Source organism: Lissotriton vulgaris, chromosome 12 (genome assembly GCF_964263255.1).
Source record: "Lissotriton vulgaris chromosome 12, aLisVul1.2, whole genome shotgun sequence".
Taxonomy (NCBI): domain Eukaryota; kingdom Metazoa; phylum Chordata; class Amphibia; order Caudata; family Salamandridae; genus Lissotriton; species Lissotriton vulgaris.
Window position 1 is genome coordinate 87,498,690 of NC_141700.1, and position 27,466 is coordinate 87,526,155.

The following is a 27,466-nucleotide window of genomic DNA, read 5'->3' on the forward strand; positions in this document are numbered from 1 at the left end:
CAGGACTGACTAGGTTATATGCTGGGCCACTGGAATTATGCGACAGGAGAGGGCCAAATTATGCGGCAGGGTTGCTTAAATTATGTGGCAAGAAAAGCCAAATTATGTAGTATAATGCAGCACATTTTGTGATAGCATTACTTCATTTATTTGTCATTTTTAAACTTGGTAACACTGTCTGGACATTGGTTTCACCCCACTTGTACCAATTTAACACCTACATTTAGCAATAAGCAACAGAAAGTTGACAATTCCTGTTTTGCAAAGGGCCTTCCACCACTCACTGCACTTTTAGTAACTTTTGAACCGTTTGAGCTAGAAGCAATTTTTTTGTTAAATCATGCAGATTATGCGGCAGATGATGGATTACATGGCAAATGCGGCAAATGTATAATTATGCGAAAATCGCCGCAGACGCACAATCACATCATTTCAGTGGCCCTGGTTATATGTTGGCTCAGCGAGTTAAACACTGGACATCAGTATTGTGATTTGCGGATCAGAGGGGTCAAATGCCAGCAAGGAAAAAGGTGAATATAAACTAGTGACTGACGTCACTGGCTGGCTTCTCTATTAGACTCCAGTGGTCCGCTCTCAGCCCTGAGCCCAGGTGTCACTGCCCCTGCTGCAGCAATGGGTGCCACACCACTGTCTCCGGCCTGGGCAGCTTAGGGTGACGTGCCAGACCCCCACAGTCCAAGTATGGCCCGCATCCTCAAAATAATTTACAGATGTGTGGATTTCCTTGTGGTGTTACATCTGCCCTGTTCCATTAGTTGTGTATTGTCTGTGTGTTAGTAGGTAGCTCCAACCAGACTGTAGGTTGGGCCGGGCTGGCCTGTAGGGCAGTCTGGTGATGCCTGAAGGGCTGGTGTGAGAGATCAGTTTGCGGTTTCATGTTTTGGCTGCTTGTGGGCCTGTTTTGTGGTCTTTTGGACCGGTTTTTAATGTTGTATCCCTGATATTACCACAAACATTTCCTGCAGCATGCTCAAAGTCCATGCAGTCCCAGAAACCTTGCAGAACAGTTCTTTCCAAGTTCAAAACCGCCCCAATTTCCAAACCTGGGCCACTTTTTTAGCAGTCTGACTTGCTACAATTGGGCAATTTTCATATTGGTGCCACGCCTATTTCCCCCTGACTGTAGGAACCAATGAGGCGGGATATTCAAAATCTGTTCACCTAGGTACCCTTCGCTTTCATTCTTGAGGGGCATACTTACATCAAAGGGGGGGGGGGGGGGGGGCTCAAGGAGGGGTAATGAAGGGTTTAGGGAGGGCCATGGAACTACAATCACCCAACTAGCATAAGAGTAAGCCTATTGCTATTCACAACCTACACTTCTAAAGTTACTTCTGCCAAAAAGTTACCACAACAGTTGTAAATGTACTTAGGCTCTGCCCTGGTTCAGCACCACACATGGTCACCCACAGGTACTGCAACATACTGCAATAGAAAACATTGGCGACCCTGACTTAAAATAACACCCCATAGGAAATAATCTTAAAATAAATAAACTGATTTGTACTTTTATATAAAGATTTATATTTTGCTTTATATTCAATATTTTTTTTAAACATTCATAAACTCTAATATTTTCCCTTCAATGTAGTGTGCGGGCCTATCTGTCTTAGTGGTAAGGTGTGCACTAATGTGCGTACAGTTACCAGTACTAACTTTACACTGGTAAATCCGAGTGTACACAAAATTCTTGACAGATAGAACTTTAAGGTCAAAAGCAAAGCTAATGTTTTTATTGCCCAACTGAATGTAAGCTGAGCAGTGATGGAGGCAGATGCCGAGGGCTCATTTTTGAAAGCGACTTTCTTTGGAGATCAGAGAAGCATAGAGCCTTCGGTTATTAGACCGGAAGCTGAGATGCTGAAAATGTATAGCGTTGCACCTTTTTCAATGGTAGGTGATGGAAACATTCTGACCCACTGTGAAACCAGCAAAATCCAACAAGTGATGAATTTTCCACACAGAATGGATTTGTGGTTGTTTTTTTGTGAAATCGTTCTGCTTCTGTGGTTTTGTCGTTTAGGAAATGTTCGTCTGAATTATTATGCGATTTGTGTAGTTTACATGTTTTGAGAATCATGCATTCTATCATGAAATGTCAGCAGGTGGTGAAAATGTGTGTTCTGCATCCTGATTTTCGTGACTTTTTTCCCTGTTTGCAGGACAGAGAAGTGAAGTACCATGAACCCTGGCTGTTTCACTTCTGTATTATCCATACAAATGCACCACGCCTATTCATCAAAATGGGAACCAGTTATGCCATATGACAAAACAGTACAATACAGAAAATGATAAGGTGTGAAAGACACTTCTGCATCACTTTTACTCACACGAAGATAACCACACACAGACGATTAGACTGAAAACAAGTTAAAGTCACAAATAGAAATGTATGTTTTCTCAAACATTCATGGAAATTGTATGGACACATAAGCCCTCAATAGGAGTTAAGGACTCATTTCTGACAGCCGGGGCAAACACGTGTTTGTGCAGGTATCGAAATGACTAGTTGTGTGACAATTATCACACCCTTGCAGCTTTCCCTTGATAAACTCTGGCAGGCCAAATATGCCGAAATTTACTGGAGGAAAAGAAATAAAATAAAAACAAAAGTTTTCAACCATAAATCTAGTGGGTTAAAACCCAATTCTTCAGGTTATGCCTCATTTTCCCTTTACAAACTCAGAATGAGAGGTATTTAACACACCTCACACCTAAACTCGAATGAGAGCCATAGAGGTGAACAATATTTCCTGAGGAAAAGGCATTGATGGTTGAAATTTGTTTTCTACCTTATTTTTACAAGATTTACATCTGCAGAATTAAATCTTCATAATAGTATAATACTTCGCTTTTGTACTCAATCTATCATTGAAATAAAAGGGCTGTATTAGTTACAACAGGGTGAATAACTAAAAAAGGCTGTGCATTCAATGTTTGCGTCTCACAACGCCAGCCACTTAGCCGAGGACTGATCCGAGGAAGGACTGATCAGCTAAGATGTCAGTTGTAATTAAAGAGTGAGGATTCGTAAATAGCTGGTTGGGAGCGCGTTCCCTCCTCCTCGCGACCCTTGGTAATTCCTTGGCTTGAGCGATTGCGCTCTGGGTGATCTGCCTCAGAGGAGCCCTGGACCGAGGAAGGGATGTGCATCTCCGGGGCTGGAGGCATCACCGGTGATGGAGGATGTCCAAGGGCGGTGACGCAGTCTGCACCCAAAGTGCAGACTCCCCCCGCCGTGGGAGCGGCGCGCGGGGCGCGGAACCATCATGTGGGAGCGCATCAAGAAGGCCCTGCTGAACACCTTTTCCTTTAGGTTTGGCAATCTTGGGAAGTGGTTCACCGCCTTCTGGCGAAAGAATGGCCTACTCACCCTGTCAATGCTCTCCGTCCTCACCGGGTGTCTAATCGGGTTCCTGCTGAGGGCCTTGGAGCTGAGCGAACAGGTGAGTCCATTTCCATGCAAATCCTGTGCTCTGTGATTCCACAAATTGAAATCCAGGTAGCTTATTTGCTGATTAAGGGGCATATGTAGGAAGCCGTTTGCGATTCGCAAACACCGGAATTCGCGGAATTTTGGCGTTTGCGATTCACAAACGGCGTTTTGGTATGTATGGGCAACATAGCAAAATAAGGAATTGCAAAAATTGTGATTTCTTATTTTGCTCAAGCATTTAAGGAATCGCAATTTTTATGATTCCTTAAATGCTATGTAGGGGTGCCTCGCAAATTGCGATTTTTGCTTAAGGAATCGCAAAATACCACCTACTCCAAGTAGATGGTATTTTGCAATTTCCTGTAAAAATTAATTTTCTTTTTAAATTCAAAGTGCTATGTGGCGCACAGACATGCCCTTAGGGCATGTATGTGCGCCACATGTACTTACAGGCACATTCCAGGGGTGCAACAGGTGTCCTTTGGACACCCTGGCACCCTTGGAATTGCGATTCTCAAATTGCGATTTTCTCATAGAAAATCGCAATTTGAGAATGTATCCCCATTCATTCCTATGGGCCTCTTGGCCCATAGGAATGAATGGGACACTCATTCCTTAATTGCGGTTCACAATTTGCTAATTGCAATTAAGGAATTTTAGAGATTCGCAAAAAAATTGTGATTTATTACCTACATTGCATTTTGCAATTCTCAAATAACGATTCCTTAAAAATCGCTAATTGAGAATCGCAAAATGGAAATTACCTACATATGCATGCCCCTAGAAGATGTTTTATGAATTGTATATATCTTTGCATTTCCTTTTGTACTCTAAGGTAAACTTTTAAGAAGTTGTATTGTATTTTATTGGATTTTTGTACGATTGTGCATTTAGTTGGTTCCAAACTGGCAATAAAGAAATACATTCATTTTATGTCTGCCATAAACTTAGGTATGAGCACATTGATTCGATCAAACTCCACAGCATTCCAATTTTTAGTTGATTCTGCGACAACATTTTTCAAGAATCTTCATGACTTCTGGTGGGGTGTAGATTAAGATAAATATAACTGGAACAGGTCTGAGATTATGACTAAACAACAGCTTGACATGCAAGGCTACAGCAGCTTTTTCGAGGAAGGGTGCCACCTGAGCAGTATTTTACTGATATAGTCTCCATTTTATGATCAGGTTTTAAAAATATTGTGAAAACCATAAAAATCTGGATTTCTTCACGTTTGAAATACAAATGTAAAGTAGCTAATTAAAATCAACAGATTTCAGAGCTGTTTAAACTATTCCTAAATTCTTAGTAACGTAAACAGAGGCAGAATTTGAAATGTAAAAATGAGAATATGAAAGAACTTACATAAGTTCCTTTTAAAGTGCCAATTCTTTCCAAAGGCCCGAAATGGGAATAAATAGGAGCTCCACGCATAAGGCCTTCCCAGGAGAGCAGGGGGCCACTTTCAAGCAGTGGGAAGTTGTGAATGAAATGTTGAAAAAAATGAAATTGAAAAATGAACTCTTTATTTTCATCTAGCAAAACGATACAACGCAAACATTTACAATGCATGCTTTTATAACAAGGTTTTACATCGCAACTACCATTACATCACATGCTTTTACAATGCATGCCATTGCAACACATTAAAAATAAATACCATTACAATGCATTCTATTACAACGTGTACCATTACAACGCATGCCATTACAATGCATAATACTTTTAGGATAACAGTAGGGTAAGTGTTGGATAGTGTAGGGGTAAAAATTGCTATTTCCACTCCAGTGACTGCAACAGTAGGGAAAGCGTAGGATAGCGTAGAGGTGAAAATTACTATTCCCACTCCAGAGAGTGCGACAGTAGGGAAAGCGTTGGATAGCGTAGGGGTAAAAATTACTATTCCCACTCCAGAGAGTGCAACAGTAGGGAAAGCGTTGGATAGCGGGAGGGTAAACATTACTATTCCCGCTCCAGAGAGTGCAACAGTAGGGAAAGCGTTGGATAGGGGAGGGGGAGTAAAAATTACTATTCCCTCTCCAGTGAGTGCAACAGTAGGGAAAGTGTAGGATAGCGAAGGAGTAAAAATTGCTATTCCCACTCCAGAGAGTGCAACAGTAGGGTAAGCGTTGGATAGCGTAGGGGTAAAAATTACTATTCCCACTCCAGTGAGTGCAACAGTAGGGAAAGCGTAGGATAGCGTAGGGGTGAAAATTACTATTCCCACTCCAGAGAGTGCAACAGTAGGGAAAGCGTAGGATAGCGTAGGGGTAAAAATTACTATTCCCACTCCAGAGAGTGCAATAGTAGGGAAAGCGTTGGATAGCGAAGGAGTAAAAATTACTATTCCCACTCCAGAGAGTGCAACAGTAGGGTAAGCGTTGGATAGCGTAGGGGTAAAAATTACAATTCCCACTCCAGAGAGTGCAACAGTAGGAAAAGTATTAGATAGCGTAGGGGTAAAAATTACTATTCCCATGTACCCCAAACCCCATACCCACCCTAAAACAAAAAAAACACCATTACTTACTTTATAATGTGTTGTAATGGCATGCGCTGTAATAGTATGCCTTGTAATGCATGCATTGTAGTGACTTGCGTTGTAATGCATGCGTTGTAATGGCATGCGATGTAAAAGCAGCTGCATAGTAACAGCTGCCTCTTAAAAGCAGTGCGATGTAATGACTGCATTGTAATGGATGTTTCACGTACCAGCAAAACATCTACCCACTCACTAGACCAAGCTTCAGGGGCTGGATCGTCCCGCTGGGAATGTCCCACAGGGGTCACATTTTCCCCCCACCCGTTAGACCAGCTCATAGGCAAGCTTCAGGGACAGGAAGGTCCTAATGTGCATGGCCCCCAAAGGTACCTTCATGATCTCCACCCACCCAGTAGACTAACACAGGGGCTAACGTCATGGCCTGAAGGGCTACTGCTGTGCATGATGCAACACGGTTCCAACAATCAACAAAAAATATCACATACACCTTTGGGTTCCATAGTGAGTTGTCTGCAGGTCAGTCTCGGCCGCCGACCCCCCTCTGCGTGAACTTGAATGTTGTGCATAACGGAGGACAGACGCCTATGGTGGTGGGGGGTAATACTTGACTGAACGCCAGCTCATGCACTCCACCTTTGCAGTGTCCTGTCTTTAGCCCCCTGGTCACACCCCGCTGTGCACAACTGAGGACAATGGGCTGTGAGGATTTGACGCAAGTGACACATGTGACGGGGTGGGTCCCAGAGCCTGGCCAGCGGTCACGCCCTGCATCCTACACTCAACTGCGCACAGCTAAAGGAGGCATGCTGATGTTGAGTTCCAGGGCCTGGCCCTCTGGTTTGCACACTTCTGAATACAGCTGGAGCAAGTGCACAGCTGAGTGTGGCTGTGCTGAAGGTTTGGAAACAGTGTTTGTATACACAATCACCTGTATAGATACATTATGGGGCCTTCCATCATGATATGCAGTCAACTTCTGCATCACTTACTTACAAGTCATGTATTGGAAGGCTTAAATTGTCTACTACAAGTTTTTTTTATACAGAGCCGAAAGCTATTCCCTACTACTCACAGCCAAATTGTGTGTGGTGTAATGGTTAGTCATAAACAGATGATGATGTGAAAAGACAGGTCCACACTAAAGATGATCTAAAATCCAGGTTATCACTGAAAGCCTCATAAGGTTAATCTATCTGAAGTTGTGGTTAGGCTTCTATACAACACCAGAATGAATTCACTGAAAATGACAGCTAAAGTTCAGGTATAACACAACATGACAACTACTGAAATGTGTCAGTTACTAACCACAAGTTGTGCCTTCGCCATGCACTTCTTATGGCCTCAGAAGTTACATGACTCATGAGAGGTTAAATGAAATCTTTGATGACATCACTGATGAAATCTCAAATGACATCACTGATAACATCACTGAAATGTCCGAAGGGGGTTCCCCAGGAGGCATGTGAACAATCTGGAGGATGAAAAGACTACTAGGGAGAGATTGGTAATGCTGCTGAGAAATAAGGACCATATACTATGTCAATGTTCTGAAGCTGCTAGTTCTAGCCAGAGTCACATTCAATATGGCAGTTTAATTAATTAGTGACCGTAGAACTGGGCAAGGAAAAAATACAGAACAAAATATAGGAATATACAAATATAAGGTCCTTTTGGGCCTGATGTACAAAGATATTTTGCATTCGAAAAGCCTGCTATTCACAAAATCACATGTTTTTCGATAGCAAAGTATCTTTTTTATTTTTAATGGCTTTTGCCATCCTTTTAGAATAGGAATAGGCAAAAAAAAAAGGGGTACCCCTGCATTTTGTGAGGGCCGGAAAGCTGCATGCTGCTAATGCGTCACTCTCCTCTTTCTTCCCTAGGCTCCCATACATACTTTTTCTTAATTTACCATTGGAAAATAGCCATTGGCAAATTTAAATTGTAAATACAACTTAAAAAAATATATGGCCACAGTGCATTACGTTTATGAACAGTGCACTGCCCATAAGTGTAAATGTACAGGTACCCACCTTGCACCATTTTTTTCCTTTGTAAGAAAGAGCATTTCAAGTTTGTCGCTCATGCTTACACATGTGTAGGGACACACCGCCACCACTGAGCCATGCTCTCTGGAACACTGGTCTTCTTGAGAGGCCTGGAAGGCTGGGGAGGGGTCGGTAATCTTCCAGACTGGTAGCCTCAATGGCTTCCAAACTTCCTGATAGGTCCACTGGGGTTACAGACCCCCAATCCTTCATTCCTGCTACAGGACACAACAAACACCTCTAGATGTTTCAGATTCTGGATATATTCCTCCAGGTCACTCCAAAACCTCACACACTGTCATTGTTCTCTTCCTGGAGACCAGATAACAGATGGAAGTGAGTGGGAAGCTCAACCAGTCACCACAACCTGGGCCTATGCAATGTCCAATCCAGTCCACTCCCAACTGATGAGCTGGTTCTTCCATAATTTACCTTTTTTTTCCCTTTATGTCTATAAGCGGTCTTTGGGTCTTACCTTTCAAAGTCACGTCCATGCTTCAATTCAGGAGAAAGCAGGGTCAGCCTCAGACCTGTCCAAAGGCAGACACAGGCAGCAGAGATCATCACTTATTCAACACCGGTTGTGTTCTCATGAACTGGTTTTAGATGCTCTACTTAACCAATGATTGGTGAGGGCTAACCAAACCATCCTCCGTTATCAGCGCCTTCCATCGATTTACGGTGAATTATCAGAGGAACTCTTGTTTCGGGAAGTCTATCACAATTGTAGAAACAGAACTATTTAGATGTAGGAACAAACCCTGGAAAAAAGCTCTGGTTTGTTTTGAGGTGGTGCCTCTGCTGATAACAGAGAAAGGTTGGGTGGTAGCAGACAGCTTTAAAGCCCCCCCTTGACTTTACAGCACCATAGCTATGCTACTGTGGGAGGTTCAAGCCTGACCTGGGCCTGGACATCCGGGCCACGCGCTCTTCCGGTCCAGTCCCCTCCTCCACATCAAGTGAGCCAATATTGACTTCTTGCATCCTTCCTGCTAGCAGGCCCAGGACTATTGTCTTCTCCAGGGAGGGGTTTTATACTACACCAAAGAGCTAATTATTGCCACACTAGGGAGAAGGGCTACACATACCGCCCAGGCTCTCTGGCAGACTCGGACAGATGCAATTCAACATTCTATAACCAGCATTTTGGCTTAACTGGATTATTATTTTGTGTTTAAGAAAACAACAATTGGAATGTTAAAATGTATACAAAATAACAATCTGAAAAGTTGTGTTTATTAATCTAAACAGGATTTTTTTGTACTATTCCATCTACATTAGAAATAGTTCTCTAGTTACTTAGGTCGCAATATACCATCTACGGACTTGGGTTTTCTAAAAACAGATAGGGAAAGTTAGAGACAAAAAAACAATTGTGATGAAATTGTTACATATATGTTTGTCTGTTGTTTTTAATATGTGAAATAATTTTGAGAAAAATGAGAAATAACTATCATAAAATAATATAAAATTGAACAGAAATAATGAAATAAAAAAAGATGTATTTTCTTAATAAAACACGAAGTTTTGTGTCATGTATTTAAAAATCAGATACATGGTGTGAGCACTAATATATGTATATTTAGAACTATGCCCGGTGTGTGACTTTTCCCAGAAAGCAATTTCCCTGTCAGGGTATTATGCTAGTTTCAGGGGGCCCCTGTTGTGTGACTCGGACAGATGTTCATAACATCAGCTTAGCTTTATGTGCAACACACATCTGTATGTGCCTCTGAATTTGATTTATAACAATCATTACAACAGTGCATATATGATATATTTTGCATTTAATAACCAGAACTATTAGAGTATAGAGTTCTATTCACAGGAAGCCTTTTATCAAAGGAAAATGGGCTACCATAGCCTGCACTTTCTGGAAAAGGAGCTTTTGGTATCTTTTCTATGCAAAGACTTACGAGTATAAATATTAGAACTGTCCTAGGTTTGGATATTATGCACCACACCTTGCAGGCTTTACCTACAAGTGTTTTTAACATCACATTTAAACATGTCAAAGGGGTTTTCTTTGAGAAGTATCTGTCGCAGCCGTGCTCACAGCAGGGCAGGGCTGCAATGGCAGTGCCGAAGACATATGTGTAAATGCACTCATTTGGCTGGTGTCAATCTACACAGCCAGCCCACATGTTGCACAGTTACTTGTATGTGCTTTCTATACCATTGTCTCTTTACTGGAGGTCAGACCCGCCAGTTGGGGTTAGCCAATCTGTTGCCATTTTAATAGGGCAGAGTACATGCAGTGTGGATGTGGACAATTTAGAAGTTTTCCAGTGCCCAGAGTCAAAACATAGTCCAAATATACCAGGTACTCTATTGTCCTAAATGCAAAAAAACTGTAGATGCTACAAAAGGGTGGATCCCTTACACTAGCCACTCCCAGTGTTTACTCACCCAATGAAAAACCAGTCCCTTGCTGGGCTTTCCTGTGCAGGGGGCAGAACATGGTCAAAAGACCAAGGCCTGCATCTACAGGATTTTGGCGTAGGGCAGCGAAGCAAATCAGCTTGCAGCGCTGCCCTATGCCAAAGTGAAGGGTCAAGAATGCACTGTATTTATGAAATACAGCGCATCCCTGCCCTTTCTCCCGGCACTGGCACCGTTTTGATGGCCTAGCACCAACGCTGGCAACATTGTACCAGGGTGGAAGGGTGCCTGTGTCACTTGCAGGATTGTTTTCGTACAGACGGGGCACCTTTCTGCACAGAAACAACCCTAAGAGGCGTTTTCCTCTCTCCATGTGTGATGTGTGCTGCGGAATGCAGCACACAGAGAAAGAGGGAAAAACGAGGAGAAATAAACATATTTCTGCTAGTCACACCTCAACTTTGGAGGCGTGAGGATGTGGCGCATCCTCAGGTTTACATGACTTTGTAAATCTGGGGCAGTGTCAAAATCCATGGGTGTTGCGTGGAAACACCCACTGCAACGCCTCCTGGGAGCAAAGCAAGGCGCTGCAGGGATCTGCGCTGCGGCGCTTGCTCAAGATTTATGAGGCCACTCAAAGCCATGCAGGGTGGTCTTGCACGACTTCATAAATCTGATTCAGAGCCCTGAGTCACGCGTGTACCACTTCACGTGGTGGCAAAAGTGAAGCAAGGCTCTAAAAAATAACCCCCTGACTGTGCAGTGCCTCTTGTCTGTGCCTAACCTTCCGGGATCTAAGAGCACCCCTTTCAGGCTGCTGTCCAGCCACCATCCCTATCCAAGGGGGTCCACTCTAGGTGCCTTGAACTCCCTTGAACTGTAGGACAGTTGTAGGACGAGTGTAAACAGACCTGAGACCAAGTAATGAGTGCATTATACATATAATCAGTCAGTCATTAGTCTCTCCGTGAGACTTACCGGCAGTGTCCACGCATGAAGATGCAAAACAGAGACTAGCCATTTGTGCATCCCAGAAGATGAGCAGCATCGCCATTGGTAACGGGGGGCAGGCACCCTTTGACCTCTGTGTTGACACCATGCTCCTATACAAGGGCGAGCTCAGCCAAATGACCCACATCAAGTAAAAGCCCCGTGTGACTGGTAACATTGACAGCGGCCAATTTGCTAAACCAGGGCAAGGACCATTCATTTACGAGCAATTGTGCAACCCCCGTGGCTGGGGTAGGGCTCAGTTCCAGCCTGTGGACTAGCAAGGAGTCACCCACTGGGTCCAGGTATGTCAGGACACAGTCCAGGCTCCTTTAGGTCGCTCAGTTCTGGAAGAACCACAAATGTCAGTGGTGAGCCTCCCACACCAGAGCCAGGACAGGCCTAAGGCTCCTTCCTTCCTTTTCTCTACTCTCATGAAGGTCTCCAAATGCTTCCCCCAGGAGCCATGCAAGTGGCTACTGACATGCATCACACCGGAAAGCTTGTCATTTGCAGATGTCTTCGTGAATCCTCATTGGGGGTAGTACGACATTCGCAAAATGGAAGCCGACCACGAGGGACCGCTATCACTTTGTGAATATGGCTAGAGCTTTAGAGATGCATACTGGGTTGACTCCTGCATGCTCCACCGAAACACCTTTGCATCGTGCCATCTTTTGTATCTCAGATAGTGTTCCTTTGGTCTTTACATTTAGCCTAAAGGAACATTGTTGCAATAAAAATTGAATTTTGCAAAGGTGAATACTGGGATGTGGGTCAGCTGTCCACAATCAAATCAAAGTTGCACTTATAAAGCATGCAGCTACTCAATACAGTGTTTCGGCACTAACAGTACGTCAAATCCAAGTCTCACAAATACGGAGCGCAGATCAAAAAGCACGGTTGAACAGCCAAAGTTTTAGGCCTTTTGTGAAGGCGATCGCGTTCTTAGTTGCACCCAGATGAAAAGAGTATTCCACCCTATAGCAGCCAGTACTGAGAAGGAGGTACCTCCCCATTTCTTCTGCTTGATCTTGGGAACCACTACCAATAAAGCGTCCGATGATCGACGGGTTCTCGTGGGATGAGAGTCTCTTAGTAAGGAAGCTGGGACCACCACCATAGAAAGCTCTATGGGCCAACAGGGATGTATGACGTTACAACACATACTTTTACAACGCATACCTTTACAGCGCATTTTTTACAACGCAACATTCTTTACAATGCATTCCATTACAATGCATGCCATTACAACGAATTGTCTAAAACCTACCTTTACAATCATTCCATTACAACGCATACTACCTTTACAACGCATACCATTACAACGCATACCATTACATTGCATGTATGGTAAGTGTTGGATAGTGTAGGGGTAAAAAGTACTATTCTAACTCCAGGGGGTGCAATAGTAGGGTAAGTTTTGGATAGTGTAGGGGTAAAAATTACTATTCTAACTCCAGGGAGTGCAACAGTAGGGTAAGTGTTGGTTAGTGTAGGGGTAAAAATTACTATTCTAACTCCAGTGAGTGCAACCGTAGGGTAAGTGTTGGATAGTGTAGGGGTAAAAATTACTATTCAAATTCCAGCGGGTGCAACAATAGGGTAAGTGTTGGATAGAGTAAGGGTACTATGCGTTGTAATGGTATGCGTTGTAATGGTATGCATTGTAATGACTGCGTTGTAAGGACATGAGTTGTAATTGGATGCGTTGTAGTGTCATGCCTGGCAATGGTTGCGTTGTAATGGCATGCAATGTAAGGGATGTTGCGTTGTAATGGTAGTGCGTTGTAAAAGTTGCATTCTAAAGGTTGTTTCCCGGCCAACAGCAACCCCTCTAACATCACTCTCTCCCACACAGGCAGCCAGTGCAAATTCTTGAGATGGAAATAAATTGAAGTGTTTCTTGAGATGTTAAGCAAGAGTCGGGCGGCAGCATTCTGTGCCAACTGCAGATATGTGAATAGGTACAGAGGGAGACCTTAGTATAACGCATTGACGAAGTCCAGCTAAGATGTCAGGAGGGCATGGACTACTGTCTTCTGACACCACAATGGAAGCAGGAACACACATTTGCTCAGACATCGGAGAGACCAAAACAGGACCCAACTACACTTGCCACCTGTGATTCAACCCCTTCGCAGCGGGGGTAATTCCCCCGCTGTTCTGGGGGCGCGGGCGCGCACAGCGCCCCCGTCCTCATGATGAGCTCAGCTTGTCATGAGGCACAGTGCTCGTGTGCCAATGACGAGCTGAGCTCGCCATGACCACACCTGTTTCCATGGAACATTCAGCACAGCAGGGGAATTATCCCCGCGTGAGAGCGTTCCACGGCTCATGACAAGCTCAGCTCGCCATGAGCACACAAGCACCTCAGCTCGTCATGAGTATAGAAGGTGTTAAAAGAAAGATTATTGTCAAACTTCACTCCAAGATTGTGAACCACTGTTGCAAGAAGCGGAGGAGAAGGTGCAGTGCGAGGCCAAAATTCACAGTGGCCTCCATAGCTGCATTTTCATCCCTTTCCGTAGAATTCTCAAACAGGATCCTCTCATTAAAAATAATTAGGCACAGAAGCCTGTCTCATTAAAAATAATGAGGCACAGAATCCTACATAATGGTCCTGTGCGGTGGTGGTTTGGTGCCCCCAACCCAGTGCAAAAGTAATCTCAGGTTACAAATCAGTCACCTGGCAGAAGAAGTGATGTATTTATGAACTGAGATACATTAGACCCTTGACCCCGGCAATTTATTCATCTCATCTCTGTGGCAGAACTAAGGCAACCACCTTTCAGGGAGAGATTTTACACTCATATTTTCAACTATGTGCCACAGCCCTTATCCTGATCCTGCAGCAGGGAAACACGATTATTTATTACACCGCGGGGTCTTATATCAGTGCTTCAATATTGCATTATCTTTAGGGCTTCTGGTTTCATGATACGTTTTGTGTTCACATTTCTCTGTTTTTGACATTTTTTTATTGTTTAGAGTTTTATATGGCACGAACTAGACCAGAGACATCGGGTATCAGATCGCTTTACATGAGCACCAGTTTCCTTACATGAGGACACATTCATATTTGGTAGGCAACGGGAGATTAAGTGATTTGCCCAGAATCACAGGATGTTGAGTGTCGTTGCTCAGACTCAAACCCAGTTCCCCAGCTTCGAGGTTGACCACTCTAGCCATAAGGCTACACCCTCTCGCCCAGGTTTATCTATAGGCCTTTGTTGTCCATCTGTGTATCTACATGTTTTCTTTGTTCTGTAAAGCAATGGAAGCTGCTATTTTTGTAAGCACTTCAGTGAATAATGCACCCTCACACTTGGAAGCCTCTAGGATTTATAACTGTATTTTAGCAGGTCTTTGATACTCAGGCCTTGGGCCCCAGAGTACAAAGCCCTACAGACCCCAGCTTCCAACAGTGGTGCTGTCAGCAGCAGTCCATGCAGGTTTAGGCATTCATTAAGACATCTACAGCTCAGGTAAGGGAATGGGCCATAAATGGCAGCATCCCCCTCGGATTGCAATTACTTTAGAGGTTGATTTCTTAGGCAACAGAGATATCCCTCATTTTAAATATTGTGGGTTCAGGATGGAGACTGGACGACACAAGTATAACAGGCACAGAAAGCATGGCTATCCCGCAAAGGAGCAATCCTTGACCCTGCCACCAGGTAGGTTGCCCCCCTCAGCCGCCACACGGTCCTCCTGTGCCGCTGTCCCGCTGCGGCCACCCGCTGTGACCAAGATCGCTGCCTGAGTCCGTCCTGTGCTGCTCTCCTCGGTTTTTGATTTGATTTATTTTTTTCACTCTCTGTCATTGTTGCTGTTTTTCTTGCCACCCCTCGTGCCCTTTGTGCCCTTCCTCCCCCCTGCCCCCTGTTTTCTCTTCTGTACCACCCCCTTCCGCTCCCCTCCCTCACGCTTCCCGCCGCTGCCTCCCCTGCGGCGCCGCCCCCCTGGTGCCCCAATCGCCGCCCGCTCCTGCCTCACAGCTGCTCCTCCCTCCCTCAGCCCCTCATATGGAGGCCGCGCAGCGACCACGCGCGCGCCGCTGGCATGCTGAAGGCACGCCCAAGGCAAGCCCATCTGCGCCTGGACCGCGCCCAGCGCCAGACCCCCTGGCCCCCGCCGGAACCAAGAAACCCAACGGAAGTACGACCCCAACACCCTCCATGCACTCAACACCGTCCGACCATCTGCCTGCTACCAAGCCACTCCAAAGCACACCCACGGACCTTTCTCCTGCCAAACCTGCAAATTCACCTGCGTCCGAACCTGCACCCCACCACCCGGACCGTGGCAACAACAACAACCACCTCAAGTGCATCCTGATCAACACCCGCTCTGTCCACAAGCACGCCGCCGAACTCTGGGACCTCCTCGACACAATAGCACCAGACATCGCCTTCCTCGCAGAAACCTGGATGAACACCTCCTCAGCCTCCGACATCGCCATAGCCATTCCAGACGGCTACAAGATCACCCGAAAGGACCGCGTCAACCGAATCGTAGGAGGAATCGCCATCATCTACAGGAACTCCATCGGCATCATGACCAACTCCGAAGATGCCCTCACCACCGCCGAACACCTACACTTCCAGATCCACACCGACCCCAAGACAACCCTCAGAGGAACCCTCATCTACAAACCCCCGGGCCCACGCACACAATTCAGTGAAGCCATCGCCAACTTCATCAGCCCACATGCCCTCTCCTCATCAGACTACATCCTCCTAGGGGACCTGAACTTCCACCTGGAGAACAACAATGTCAACAACACCACCACCCTGCTCGACAACCTCGTCAACCTCGGACTCAAGCAACTGGTGAACACCCCCACCCACTACGCCAGCCACACGCTTGACCCCATCTTTTCCGCCAGCAGTCACGTTGCCTTCAGCCACTCCACCGGACTACACTGGACCGACCACAGCTGCATCCACTTCACCTTCAAGAAGACCACATCTGACCACCGCCCGCAATAGATCCCCCGTAGATGCTGGAGCAAAGTCACCGCAGACCAGCTAACCACATCACTGAGCCAGAACCCACCAATCAACACTGCTGACACCAACGACGTAGCCCGCAACCTCACACAGTGGATCGTCAACTTTGCAGACGCCCTTGCACCACTGAATAACCCCCCAGGAAAGCCAGGCAACAGGAAAACAACATGGTTCACCGACGACCTCAAAGAATCAAAGAAATCCTGCCGAAGCCTCGAGAAAGCCTGGTGCTGCAAACAGACGACAGAAAACATGACAGCCCTCAAAAACGTCACCCGCAAACACCACCAGCTGATCCGCACCACCAAAAAGACATTGTTTAAAGAACGGCTGGACAACACACACAACAGCAAGGAACTGTTCAGCATCGTAATAGAGCTCTCCAACCCCAGCGCCAGCAGGGCAGCAACGAAATCACACCATCGCAAGACCTCTGCAACTCCCTCGCCACGTTCTTTCACCGCAAGATCGCCGACATCCATGATAAATTCGGCGCCCAGACTCCGCCCCCAGCCACCTAACCAATGCCCCCTACAACCACCCTCAGCGATTGGACTCCCATCAGCACAGAAGACACGGCCCACGCTATGAACACCATCCACTCCGGCTCTTCTTCTGACCCATGCCCTCACCGGATATATGTCGTTACAACGCGCGCGTTACAACGACCTACCATTACAACGCGGTTGTAACAACGCAAGTCATTACAACGACTTGCGTTGGGGGGGGGCGCAAATTTAAAACATTTAAATTACTATTCCAACACCAGTCCCCGTGGATAGCAGGGAAGGTGTTGGGATAGTAAATTAAATGATATACTATCCTCTAGCGCCCCCCAGCGCAATGCCTTGTAACAACATTCGTTGTTACAACCGCGTGGTAATAGTAGGTTGTGGTAACGTTGCGCACCGCCCTCACCACATCTTCAACAAAGCCGACACCATCATCGCTCCCCACCTACAGAACGTCATAAACAACTCCCTTGCGTCCGCCACCTTCCCAGAGAGCTGGAAGCACGCAGAGATCAACGCCCTACTGAAGAAACCCACAGCGGACCCTAAAGACCTCAAAAACTTTCGCCCCATCTCTCTTCATCCCTTTCCTGCAAAAGTCATCGAGGAGATCGTCAATAAACAGCTGACCGCATTCCTTGAGGCCAATGGATCCCTCGACCCATCCCAGCCCGGATTTCGATCCAACCACAGCACTGAGACAGCCCTCATCGCAGCCACCGATGACATCAGGAACCTACTTGACAACGGGGAAACAACCGCCCTCATCCTCCTAGACCTCTCAGCTGCCTTTGATACAGTCTGCCATCATACCCTAATATCCCGCCTCCACAATGCCGGGATCCAAGGCAAAGCTCTGGACTGGATCACCTCGTTCCTCACCAACAGAACCCAGAGAGTACGCCTCCCTCCCTTCCACTCCGCGGCCACCGAGATCATCTGTGGCGTACCCCAAGGCTCATCGCTCAGCCCAACCCTCTTCAATATCTACATGAGCCCCCTCGCCATTATCGCACGCAAACACAACCTCAACATCATCTCCTACGCCGACGACACCCAGCTGATACTCTCCCTCACCAAAGACCCAGCCACTGCCAAACTCAACCTCCAGGAAGGAATGAAAAACGTCGCTGAATGGTTGAAACTCAGCCGTCTGAAACTGAACTCAGACAAGACGGAGGTCATCATCCTCGGACCATCCCCATCTGCCTGGGACGACTCCTGGTGGCCTACAGCACTGGGCACCACACCAACACCCACTGACCACGCACACAACCTGGGATTCATCCTGGACTCCTCTCTCACGATGACCAAGCAAGTCAATGCCATCTAAAATGTAAACGTAAAATGGAAATTGATACTTGTATAGCGCACTACTCACCCGCAAGGGTCTCAAGGCGCTTGTACGAATACCGCTGTGGAACCCATCCTGGCTTTCCCTGTGAGGCGTCCACTCCTGGGCATCCCCAAGGTGGAGGCCAGGCATCCTTAGCGTTGTGGTGGCCGTTGTGGAGATTAACCCGTTCGGCGCTTATGACGGAACTGTTCCGTCACGCGCCTCGGGTGAGCTGTGCTAGTGACGGAACGGTTCCGTCACGGCCCGCTCGACGCGCCTGCGTGGCGCTGATTTCGCGCCTGCGCGGCACGTTCTATTGAGCGGGCGCGTTTGTGACGGAACCGTTCCGTCACTAGCACAGCTCACCCGAGGCGCGTGACGGAGCGGTTCCGTCACAAGCGCAGATGAGCCATGCAGCCCCCCCACCCCCTAGCACTGCTGCGGAATTGCCGCCGCAGTGAAGGGGTTAAGCAAGCTATTGCCCAGAGTTGCAGAGTGGGACTCCATGATTGGAATAGGCACCGAGCGAGAATTATCAGGTCCGTGGAATTTTTAGCCCAAGACCCGCCGAGGCGGGGAATTCAACCCTGGTCCCGGGCTAGACCTCTACATCAGGGTCTGCCGCTCTAACCATTGAGCCACCATCTCATCCTCATGCTTCAACACCCTGTGCATGCTCCGCAAGATCTTCCGGTGGATCCCTACCGGAACTAGAAAGATGGTCACCCAGGCCCTCGTCACCAGCAGACTATACTACGGAAACACCCTATATGCAGGAACCACATTCAAACTCCAGAAAAGACTCCAATGCATACAGAACGCGTCCGCACGATTCACCCTCGACATCCCCCTCCACAGCCACATATCAGCCCACCTGAGAGACCTGCACTGGCTCCCAGTCAACAAAAGGATCATGTTCAGACTCCTCACCCACGCACACAAAGCGCTCCACGACATAGGCCCCGAATACCTCAACAACTGCCTCACGTTCTACACTCCAACACGCAAACTCCGCTCCGCCAGCCTCGCCCTCGCCAACGTCCCACTGATCCGCAGGACCACCACCGGAGGAAGATCATTCTCCTACCTGGCGGCCAAGACGTGGAACTCCCTCCCTGCCCACCTACGACTGACCCAGGACCACCTCACATTCAGAAAACACCTCAAGACCTGGCTATTCAAGCAGTAGCGGCACTCCCCCCCCGCGCCTTGAGACCCCTATGTATTGATTGATTTATTGATTACAGGCTAGGGCTTCGGAACCCACTAATCTGCTGGCCAGTGATTTGCAATGAGGAGTGAGCAAGCTGACAGATTCTCTGCACATTCCTTCCTGATTCCACTAGTCTGGGGACCAGTGGGTTACATTAAGGACTGCACAAGCTTGTAGATTATCTGCACATTTCTCACTGATTCTACTAGTGTGGTGGACCGTGAGTTGAATTGAGGATTGGACAAGCTGACACATTTTTGGCAGATTCCTTCCTGATTCCACTAGACTGGTGGTCAGTGGGTTGCACTGAGGACTGGACAAGTTGCCAGAGTCTAAGCACATTTCTTGCTGATTTCACTAGTCTGGTGGCCGGCGGGTTGCAATGAGGACTGAGCAATATGCCAGATTCTCAGCACATTCCTTTCTGATTCCACTAGTTTTGTAGCCAGTGGGTTGCATTGAGGACTGAACAAGCTTGTAGATTCTCAGCACATTCTTTACTGATTCCAATAGTGTGGTGGCCTGTGGGTTGCATTGAGGATTGGACAAACTGACAGATTTTTGGCAGATTCCTTTCTGATTCCACTAATCTTGTGGTCAGTGTGGTGCATTGAGGACTTGGCAAGCTGACAGATTCTCGGCATGTTCATTCCTGATTCCACTAGTGTGCTCAACAATGGGTTGAATTGAGGACTGGGCAAACTGACAGATTTTTGGCAGATTCCTTCCTGATTCCACTAGTCTGGTGGTCAGAGTTTTGCATTGAGGACTGAGCATGCTTTTAGATTCTGAGCATATTCTTTCCTATTTCCAGTAGTCTAGTGGCTAGTGGGTGGCACTGAGGACTGGACAAGCTGCAGATTCTAAGCACATTTCTACCTGATTTCACTAGTCTGGTGGCCGGTGGTTTGCAATGAGGACTGAGCAATCAGCCAGATTCTCAGCACATTTCTTTCTGATTACACTAGTTTTATAGCCAGTGGTTTGCATTGAGGACTGAACAAGCGTGTAGATTCTCTGCACATTCTTTACTGATTCCACTAGTGTGGTGACCCGTGGGTTGCATTGAGGATGGGAAAAGCTCACAGATTCTCTGTGCCTTCCTTCCTGATTCCGCTAGTCTGGTGGCCAGTGGTTTGCACTGAGGAGTGAGCAAGCTGACAGATTCTCTGCGCGTTCCTTCATGATTCTACTAGTCTGGTGGCCAGTGTGTTGCATTGAGGAATTGCAAGCTAACAGACTCTTTGCATGTTCCTTCCTGATTCCACTAGTGTGGTGGCCAGTGTGTTGCATTGAGGACTGGGCAAGCTGATTGATTTTCAGTGCTTTCCTTCTTGATTCTGCTAGTCTGGTGGCCAGTGGGTTGCATTGAGGACCGGGCAAGCTGACAGATTCTCGACACACTCCTTTGTGATTCCGCTAGTCTTGCGGCAGTGGGTTGCATTGAATTTATGAGGCATTGGCGTAGGGCAGCACCACAATGTCTCCGATTCCCCTTATCTGGTGGCCAGTGGTTTGCATTGAGGACTGGGCAAGTTGACAAATTCTCAGCACGTTCCTTCCTGATTCCACTAGTCTGGTGGCTAGTGGGTTGCATTGAGGACTGGCAAGGCTGACAGATACTTAGCGCGTTCCTTCCTGATTCCACCAGTCTGGTGGCCAGTGGTTTGCATTGAGGACTGGGCAATTGACAGATTCTCAGCACGTTCCTTCCCGATTCCACTAGTCTGGTGGCCAGTGACTTGCATTGAGGACTGGGCAATTTGACAGATTCTTGGCGTGTTCCTTCCTGACTCCACTATTCTGGCGGCCTGTGTGTTGTATTGAGGCCTGGGCAATCTGACAGATTCTCAGCACGCTCCTTCCTGATTCCACTAGTCTGATGACTAGTGGGTTGCATTGAGTACTGGCCAAGCTGAAAGATTCTCGGCATGTTCCTTCCCGACTCCACTAGTCTGGCGGCCAGTGTGTTGCATTGAGGACTGGCAAAGCTGACAGATTCTCGGCACACTCCTTCATGATTACACTAGTCTGGCGGTCATGGGTTGGATTGAGGAATGGGCAAGCTGACAGATTCTCACACACTCCTTCCCTATTCCGCTAGTCTGGCGGTCAGTGGGTTGGATGGAGGAATGGGCAAGCTGACAGATTCTAGATGCATTCTTTCCTGATTCCACTAGTCTGGTGGCCAGTGGGTTGCATTGAGGACTGGGCAAGCTGACAGATTCTATGCGCATTCCTTCCTGATTCCACCAGTCTGGTGGCCAGTGAGTTGCACTGAGGACTGGGCAAGTTTACAGATTCTCTGTGCATTCCTTCCTGATTCCACTAGTCTGGTGGCCCATGTGTGTTGCATTTAGGACTGGGTAAGCTGACAGATTCTCGGTGTATTCCTTCCTGATTCCACTAGTCTGATGGCCAGTATGTTGCATTGAGGACTTGGCAAGCTGACAGATTCTCTGTGCACTAGTCTGGTGGCCAGTGTGTTGCATCAAGGACTGGACAAGCTGACAGGTTCTCAGCGCATTCCTTTCCGATTCCGCTAGTCTGGTGGCCAGTGTGTTGCATCAAGGACTGGACAAGCTGACAGGTTCTCAGCGCATTCCTTTCCGATTCCGCTAGTCTGGTGGCCAGTGTGTTGCATCAAGGACTGGACAAGCTGACAGGTTTTCAGCGCATTCCTTTCCGATTCCGCTAGTCTGGCAGCCAGTGAGTTGCATTGAGGACTGGTGAAGATCACAGATTCTCTGCATGTTCCTTAAGGACTCCACTAGTCTGGTGGCCAGTGTGTTGCATTGAGACTTAGCAAGCTGACAGATTCTCAGCACATTTCTTCCTGATTTTACTAGTCTAGTGGCCAGTGGGTTGCAATGAGGACTGGGCAAGCTGCCAGATTCTCAGCACATTCCTGTCTGACTCCACTAGTCTGGTAGCCAGTGGGTTGCATTTAGGACTAAACAAGCTTGTAGATTCTCAGCACATTCTATACTGATGCTACTACTGTGGTGGCCCGTAGGTTGCATTGAGGATTGAACAAGTTGACACATTTTTGGCAAATTCCTTCCTGATTCCACTAGTCTGGTGGCCAGTGGGTTGCATTGAGGACTGGGCAAGCTGACAGTTTCTCAGTGCGTTCCTTCCTGATTCCACAAGTCTGGTGGCCAGTGGGTTGCACTGCGGACTGGGCAAGCTGACAGATTCTCAGCACATTCCTTCCTGATTACACTAGTCTGGTGGCTAATGTGTGTTGCACTGAGGACTGAGCAAGCTGACAAATTCTCGCTGAGTTCCTTCCTGATTCCACTAGTCGGGTGGCCAGTGGTTTGCATTGAGGACTGGGCAAGCTGACAGTTTCTCAGTGCGTTCCTTCCTGATTCCACAAGTCTGGTGGCCAGTGGGTTGCACTGCGGACTGGGCAAGCTGACAGATTCTCGGCACATTCCTTCCTGATTACACTAGTCTGGTGGCTAATGTGTGTTGCACTGAGGACTGAGCAAGCTGACAAATTCTCGCTGAGTTCCTTCCTGATTCCACTAGTCTGGTGACCAGTGTGTTGCATTGAGGACTGGACAAGCTGACAGATTCTCAGCGCATTCCTTCCTGATTCTGCTAGTCTGGTGGCCACTGTGTTGCAATGAGGACTGGACAAGCTGCCAGATTTTCAGCACATTTCTTCCTGATTGTACTAGTCTAGTGGCCAGTGGGTTGCATTGAGGACCAGGCAAGCTGACAGATTCTTGACACACTCCTTCCCGATTCCGCTAATCTGGCAGCCAGTGAGTTGCATTGAGGACTGGTGAAGCTCACAGATTCTCGGCATGTTCCTTCCCGACTCCACTAGTCTGGTGGCCAGTGTGTTGCAATGAGACTTAGCAAGCAGACAGATTCTCTGCGCATTCCTTCCTGATTCTACTAGTCTGGTGGCTAGTGTGTTGGATTGAGGACTGGACAAGCTGACAGATTCTCAGCGCATTCCTTCCTGATTCTACTAGTCTGGTGGCCACTGTGTTGCAATGAGGACTGGGCAAGCTGCGAGATTCTCAGCACATTCCTGTCTGACTCCACTAGTCTGGTAGCCAGTGGTTTGCGTTTAGGACCAAACAAGCTTGTAGATTCTCAGCACATTCTTTACTGATGCTACTACTGTGGTGGCCCGTAGGTTGCATTGAGGATTGGACAAGTTGACATATTTTTGGCAAATTCCTTACTGATTCCACTAGTTCGGTGGCCAGTGGGTTGCATTGAGGACTGGGCAAGCTGACAGTTTCTCGGCACGTTCCCTCCTGATTCCACAAGTCTGGCGGCCAGTGGGTTGCACTGCGGACTGGGCAAGCTGACAGATTCTCGGCACATTCCTTCCTGATTACACTAGTCTGGTGGCTAATGTGTGTTGCACTGAGGACTGAGCAAGCTGACAGATTCTCGCTGAGTTCCTTCCTGATTCCACTAGTCTGGTGGCCAGTGTGTTGCATTGAGGACTTGGCAAGCTGACAGATTCTCTGCGCATTCCTTCCTGAGTCCACTAGGCTGGGGGCCAGTGTGTTGCATTGAGGACTGGGCAAGCTGACGGATTATCGGTGCATCCCTTCCTGGTTCCACTAGTCTGGGGGCCAGTGTGTTGCACTGAGGACTGGGTAAGCTGACAGATTTTCGAAGCGTTCCTTCCTGACCCCACTAGTCTGGTGGCCAGTGTGTTGCATTTAGGACTTGGCAAGCTGACGGATTCTCTGCGCGTTCCTTCCTGATCCCACTAGTCTGGTGGCCAGTGTATTGCATTGTGGACTGGGCAAGCTGACAGATTCTTGGCACACTCCTTCCAGATTCTACTCTTCTAGCGGCCCATAGGTTGCATTGAGAATTGGACAAGTTGACATATTTTTGGCAAATTCCTTACTGATTCCACTAGTTCGGTGGCCAGTGGGTTGCAATGTAATGTAAGGTAAAATGTAATGTAATGTAATGTAAAAATTACTTATAAAGCGCGGCATTCACCGGACGGTTTCTTGGCGCTGTTCACTTTATTCGGTGAGAGGCAGAAGGCGAGGAGAGAAGAGCTTATGTGTAAATACTACGAAAGAGGTGGGTTTTTAGGAGAGACCTAAAGTAAAGATGGGAGGAAGAGAGTCTCAGTTCCAGCGGCAGAGAGTTCCAGAATGAGGGTGCCAAGAAGGAGAATCTGAGACCTCCGTGTTTTTTGCGCCTGAAGCGGAGTGTCTGAAGGAGCGCAAGGTGAGAGGAGCGGAGGTGCCTGGAGGGAGTATAAGGGTGCAGGAGAGAGGAAATAAAGGAGGGACCGGTGCCGGCCAAAGATTTATGAGTCAGGCAGCCCAGTTTGAACTTGCAGCGCTCCGAAACGGGAAGCCAGTGCCTTGAGGAGAGGACGGACGTGGTGATGTTTTGGTTGGTGGTAGATCAGGTTCTGTATCAGCTGCAATCTGTTAATTTGGTATTGTGGGATGCCAGCGTACAGGGCATTGGCGTAGTCGATCCGAGAGATGACTAAAGCCAGCAGTGCCAGGGCGAGGGCTTCAGTGGTCAGAAAGTGGGCTATTTTCCGAATCTTCCGAAGCTGGAAAAAGCTGGAGGACACAGTAGCACTGACCTGGTGCTTCATTGAGAGGTCCTGGGAGATGTAAACCCCCAGGCTTTTCACTTTGTCGGCAGGGTGGGGGGGGGGGCGAGGGAAAGGGGCCAGAAGGTGGAATTCCAGGGATTGGATGGGCCTCCGACAAGAACGAGCTCCGCCTTGTCGGGATTAAGTTTAAGATGGTGAGTGCCCATCCAATTACTGATATGGCAGAGGGTGGACTGGAAATCTTGAGCCGCTTCATCCGAGGAGTCGAGATTGAAGACGAGCTGAATGTCATCTTCATAATTAAATGCAGTGACATTCCTACCGTGGAGGGAGCGGATCAGGGGGGTGAGGTACAGGTTAAAAAGAAGGGGTGACAGGGATGAACCCTGCGGAACACCGCAGGTGACCTTCGTCCTGTCTGCCGTAAACTGGGAAAGACGGACCGATTGGTGGCGGTCCGCCAGGAAGGAACGAACCCAGTTAAGGGCCGTCCCACTGATGCCTGCCTCTTTGACACGGTCGACTAAGATGGTGTGGTCGACCGTGTCAAAGGCCGCCGACAGATCCAAGAGCACCAAGGCTTGACTGATGTTGGAGTCAGCGCCTCTACGAAGTTCCTCCATAACAGAGAGGATAACCGCCTCTGTCGAATGGGCAGGTCTAAACCTGGCTTGCTGGGAGTCTAGAACGTTAGAGTCCTCAATAAAGGAGCTGAGGACGCTGGTCACATGTGTCTCAAGTACCTTGCTCAGGTAAGGAAGAAGGGAGATGGGACGGAAGTTGCCCAAAACCGTGGGGTCGGCGTTGTTTTTCTTTTAATATAGGGACCACTTCAGAGTTCTTGAACTGACTGGGAACCTCGCCGAGCAGGAGAGAGTTGTTCAGGAGGGCCAGTGGAGGGGCAGGACAGGCCGAAAAAGCGGCCCGGAGAATTGCCGTAGTGCAGCAGTCTGTGGGGGAACCAGATGAGACTTTGTTTAGCAGGGAGAGGAAGTCTTCTTCGGGTATAGGAGGAAGCTGGGTCAGGGTTGCACTGAGGACTGGACAAGCCTGTAGATTCTCACCACATCTCTTCCTGATTCCACTAGTCTTGTGGTCAGTGGGTTGCATTGAGGACTGGGCAAGCTGACAGATTCTCTGCACATTCCTTCCTGAAGTCAGACATGGAGGAGCAGTAGAACTGTTTTCCAATTCATATTTGAATAGCTGTTGCAGGCAAATAATGTTTCTGGGTACAGTTCCAAATCCTAAAATATTGTACGAGTTTATTTTCACAATATACTGAGAAGCAGATTTCCACCCAATATATGGAATATATATATTGTGGTACTCACTTGTTTGCTCTGTGATGTGTGGACAGTTCTCCATAGTAGAAACAGAAAGAGGGGTGCAGGAAGAGAAATCTGTGTTATATTTGATGGAGCTAATTATAGCATCTTTGCATCTGTTTGAAAAAAGAAGTAAATCCTAATTTAGACACACCCTCCTGCTCAACTGAGCTAGCTAGGAGAGAGGCACAGGGGCTCTCTTACAACGATTCTGCTTGTAATGGGTATACGAATAAGTAAAAGTAATATTGCAAGCAAAACAATATTGTTATTGTTGTCCCCATATCATTACATATGGATTGTTTCTTCTTAGTCCTACATTGACTGACCTGTGTGCCGCCGCCGCCGCTCGGTCCTCTTCGCCCGCTTCCAGGACAGGAAGTGGGAAGAGGAAGCACCCAGGCTTCCAGGCTCCCTTAAGCCAATCACAGCGCTGCATTGTGATTGCTCTGAGCGCCATTGTTCAGCGTTCAGACAGGGACAGGGAGCCACTCAGGCTGTAATGCAACCTGGGTGGAGAACATACAAAGTGCGCATGACGGTTTGGCTGGCCTGAGATGGCTGCCCAAAGCGCCATGTGCACTTAAGAGAGTACAAACCACTCCTCCGTGACAGGCTAGCCCCCCGCCCCTCATCCAGGTGAGCAACAATAGCAAAATATATTGATAATAACAATGAGGTATTATCATTTCATGTTTTCCTTTTTGACCTGCTCAGCGGGGCGACGCTCCTCCGCCTTAGCAGAGGAGCCGCCTCTGAGTCCTGTGTTGGAAGCCAACTGTTTTCTAGGACCCTAGAACACTCCCTATAAGAGTGTACATACACATGGGTGAACACACATACATACTTAAGCACGCCACCAGGCGACCATTAGCTGTAGCACATTTGGGAAGCTGTATGCATACTCAAGTAACCATACAACGAGAACTGGCACCCTTGGCAGAAGGTTGATGGCAGTAGCGGCTAGTGTCAAGGAAATGTGGTGTGGGCCAGGGTGGCCTGTAACAAAACAAACAAGAAAAAAAACATACCTGCCGGTGTTCTGCTCGCCCCTCCGCTCACCCCTCTTCTGCTCCTCTGGACGCAGACTGAAGCGCTCAGAGA

The 27,466-nt window shown here is 47.6% G+C and overlaps 1 protein-coding gene across 1 annotated transcript in view; it reads left to right on the top strand.

The window, feature by feature from the left end:
* Positions 1 to 3,198: 3,198 nt before the first annotated feature.
* LOC147673430 (excitatory amino acid transporter 5-like) overlaps positions 3,199 to 27,466 on the top strand; it is a 169,410-nt gene continuing 145,142 nt past the window's right edge. The window contains exon 1 of the mRNA XM_086946352.1: positions 3,199 to 3,467. Coding sequence (XP_086802478.1) covers positions 3,291 to 3,467 — 177 coding nt within the window. The 5' untranslated portion in view covers positions 3,199 to 3,290. The remainder of the gene's footprint in view (positions 3,468 to 27,466) is intronic.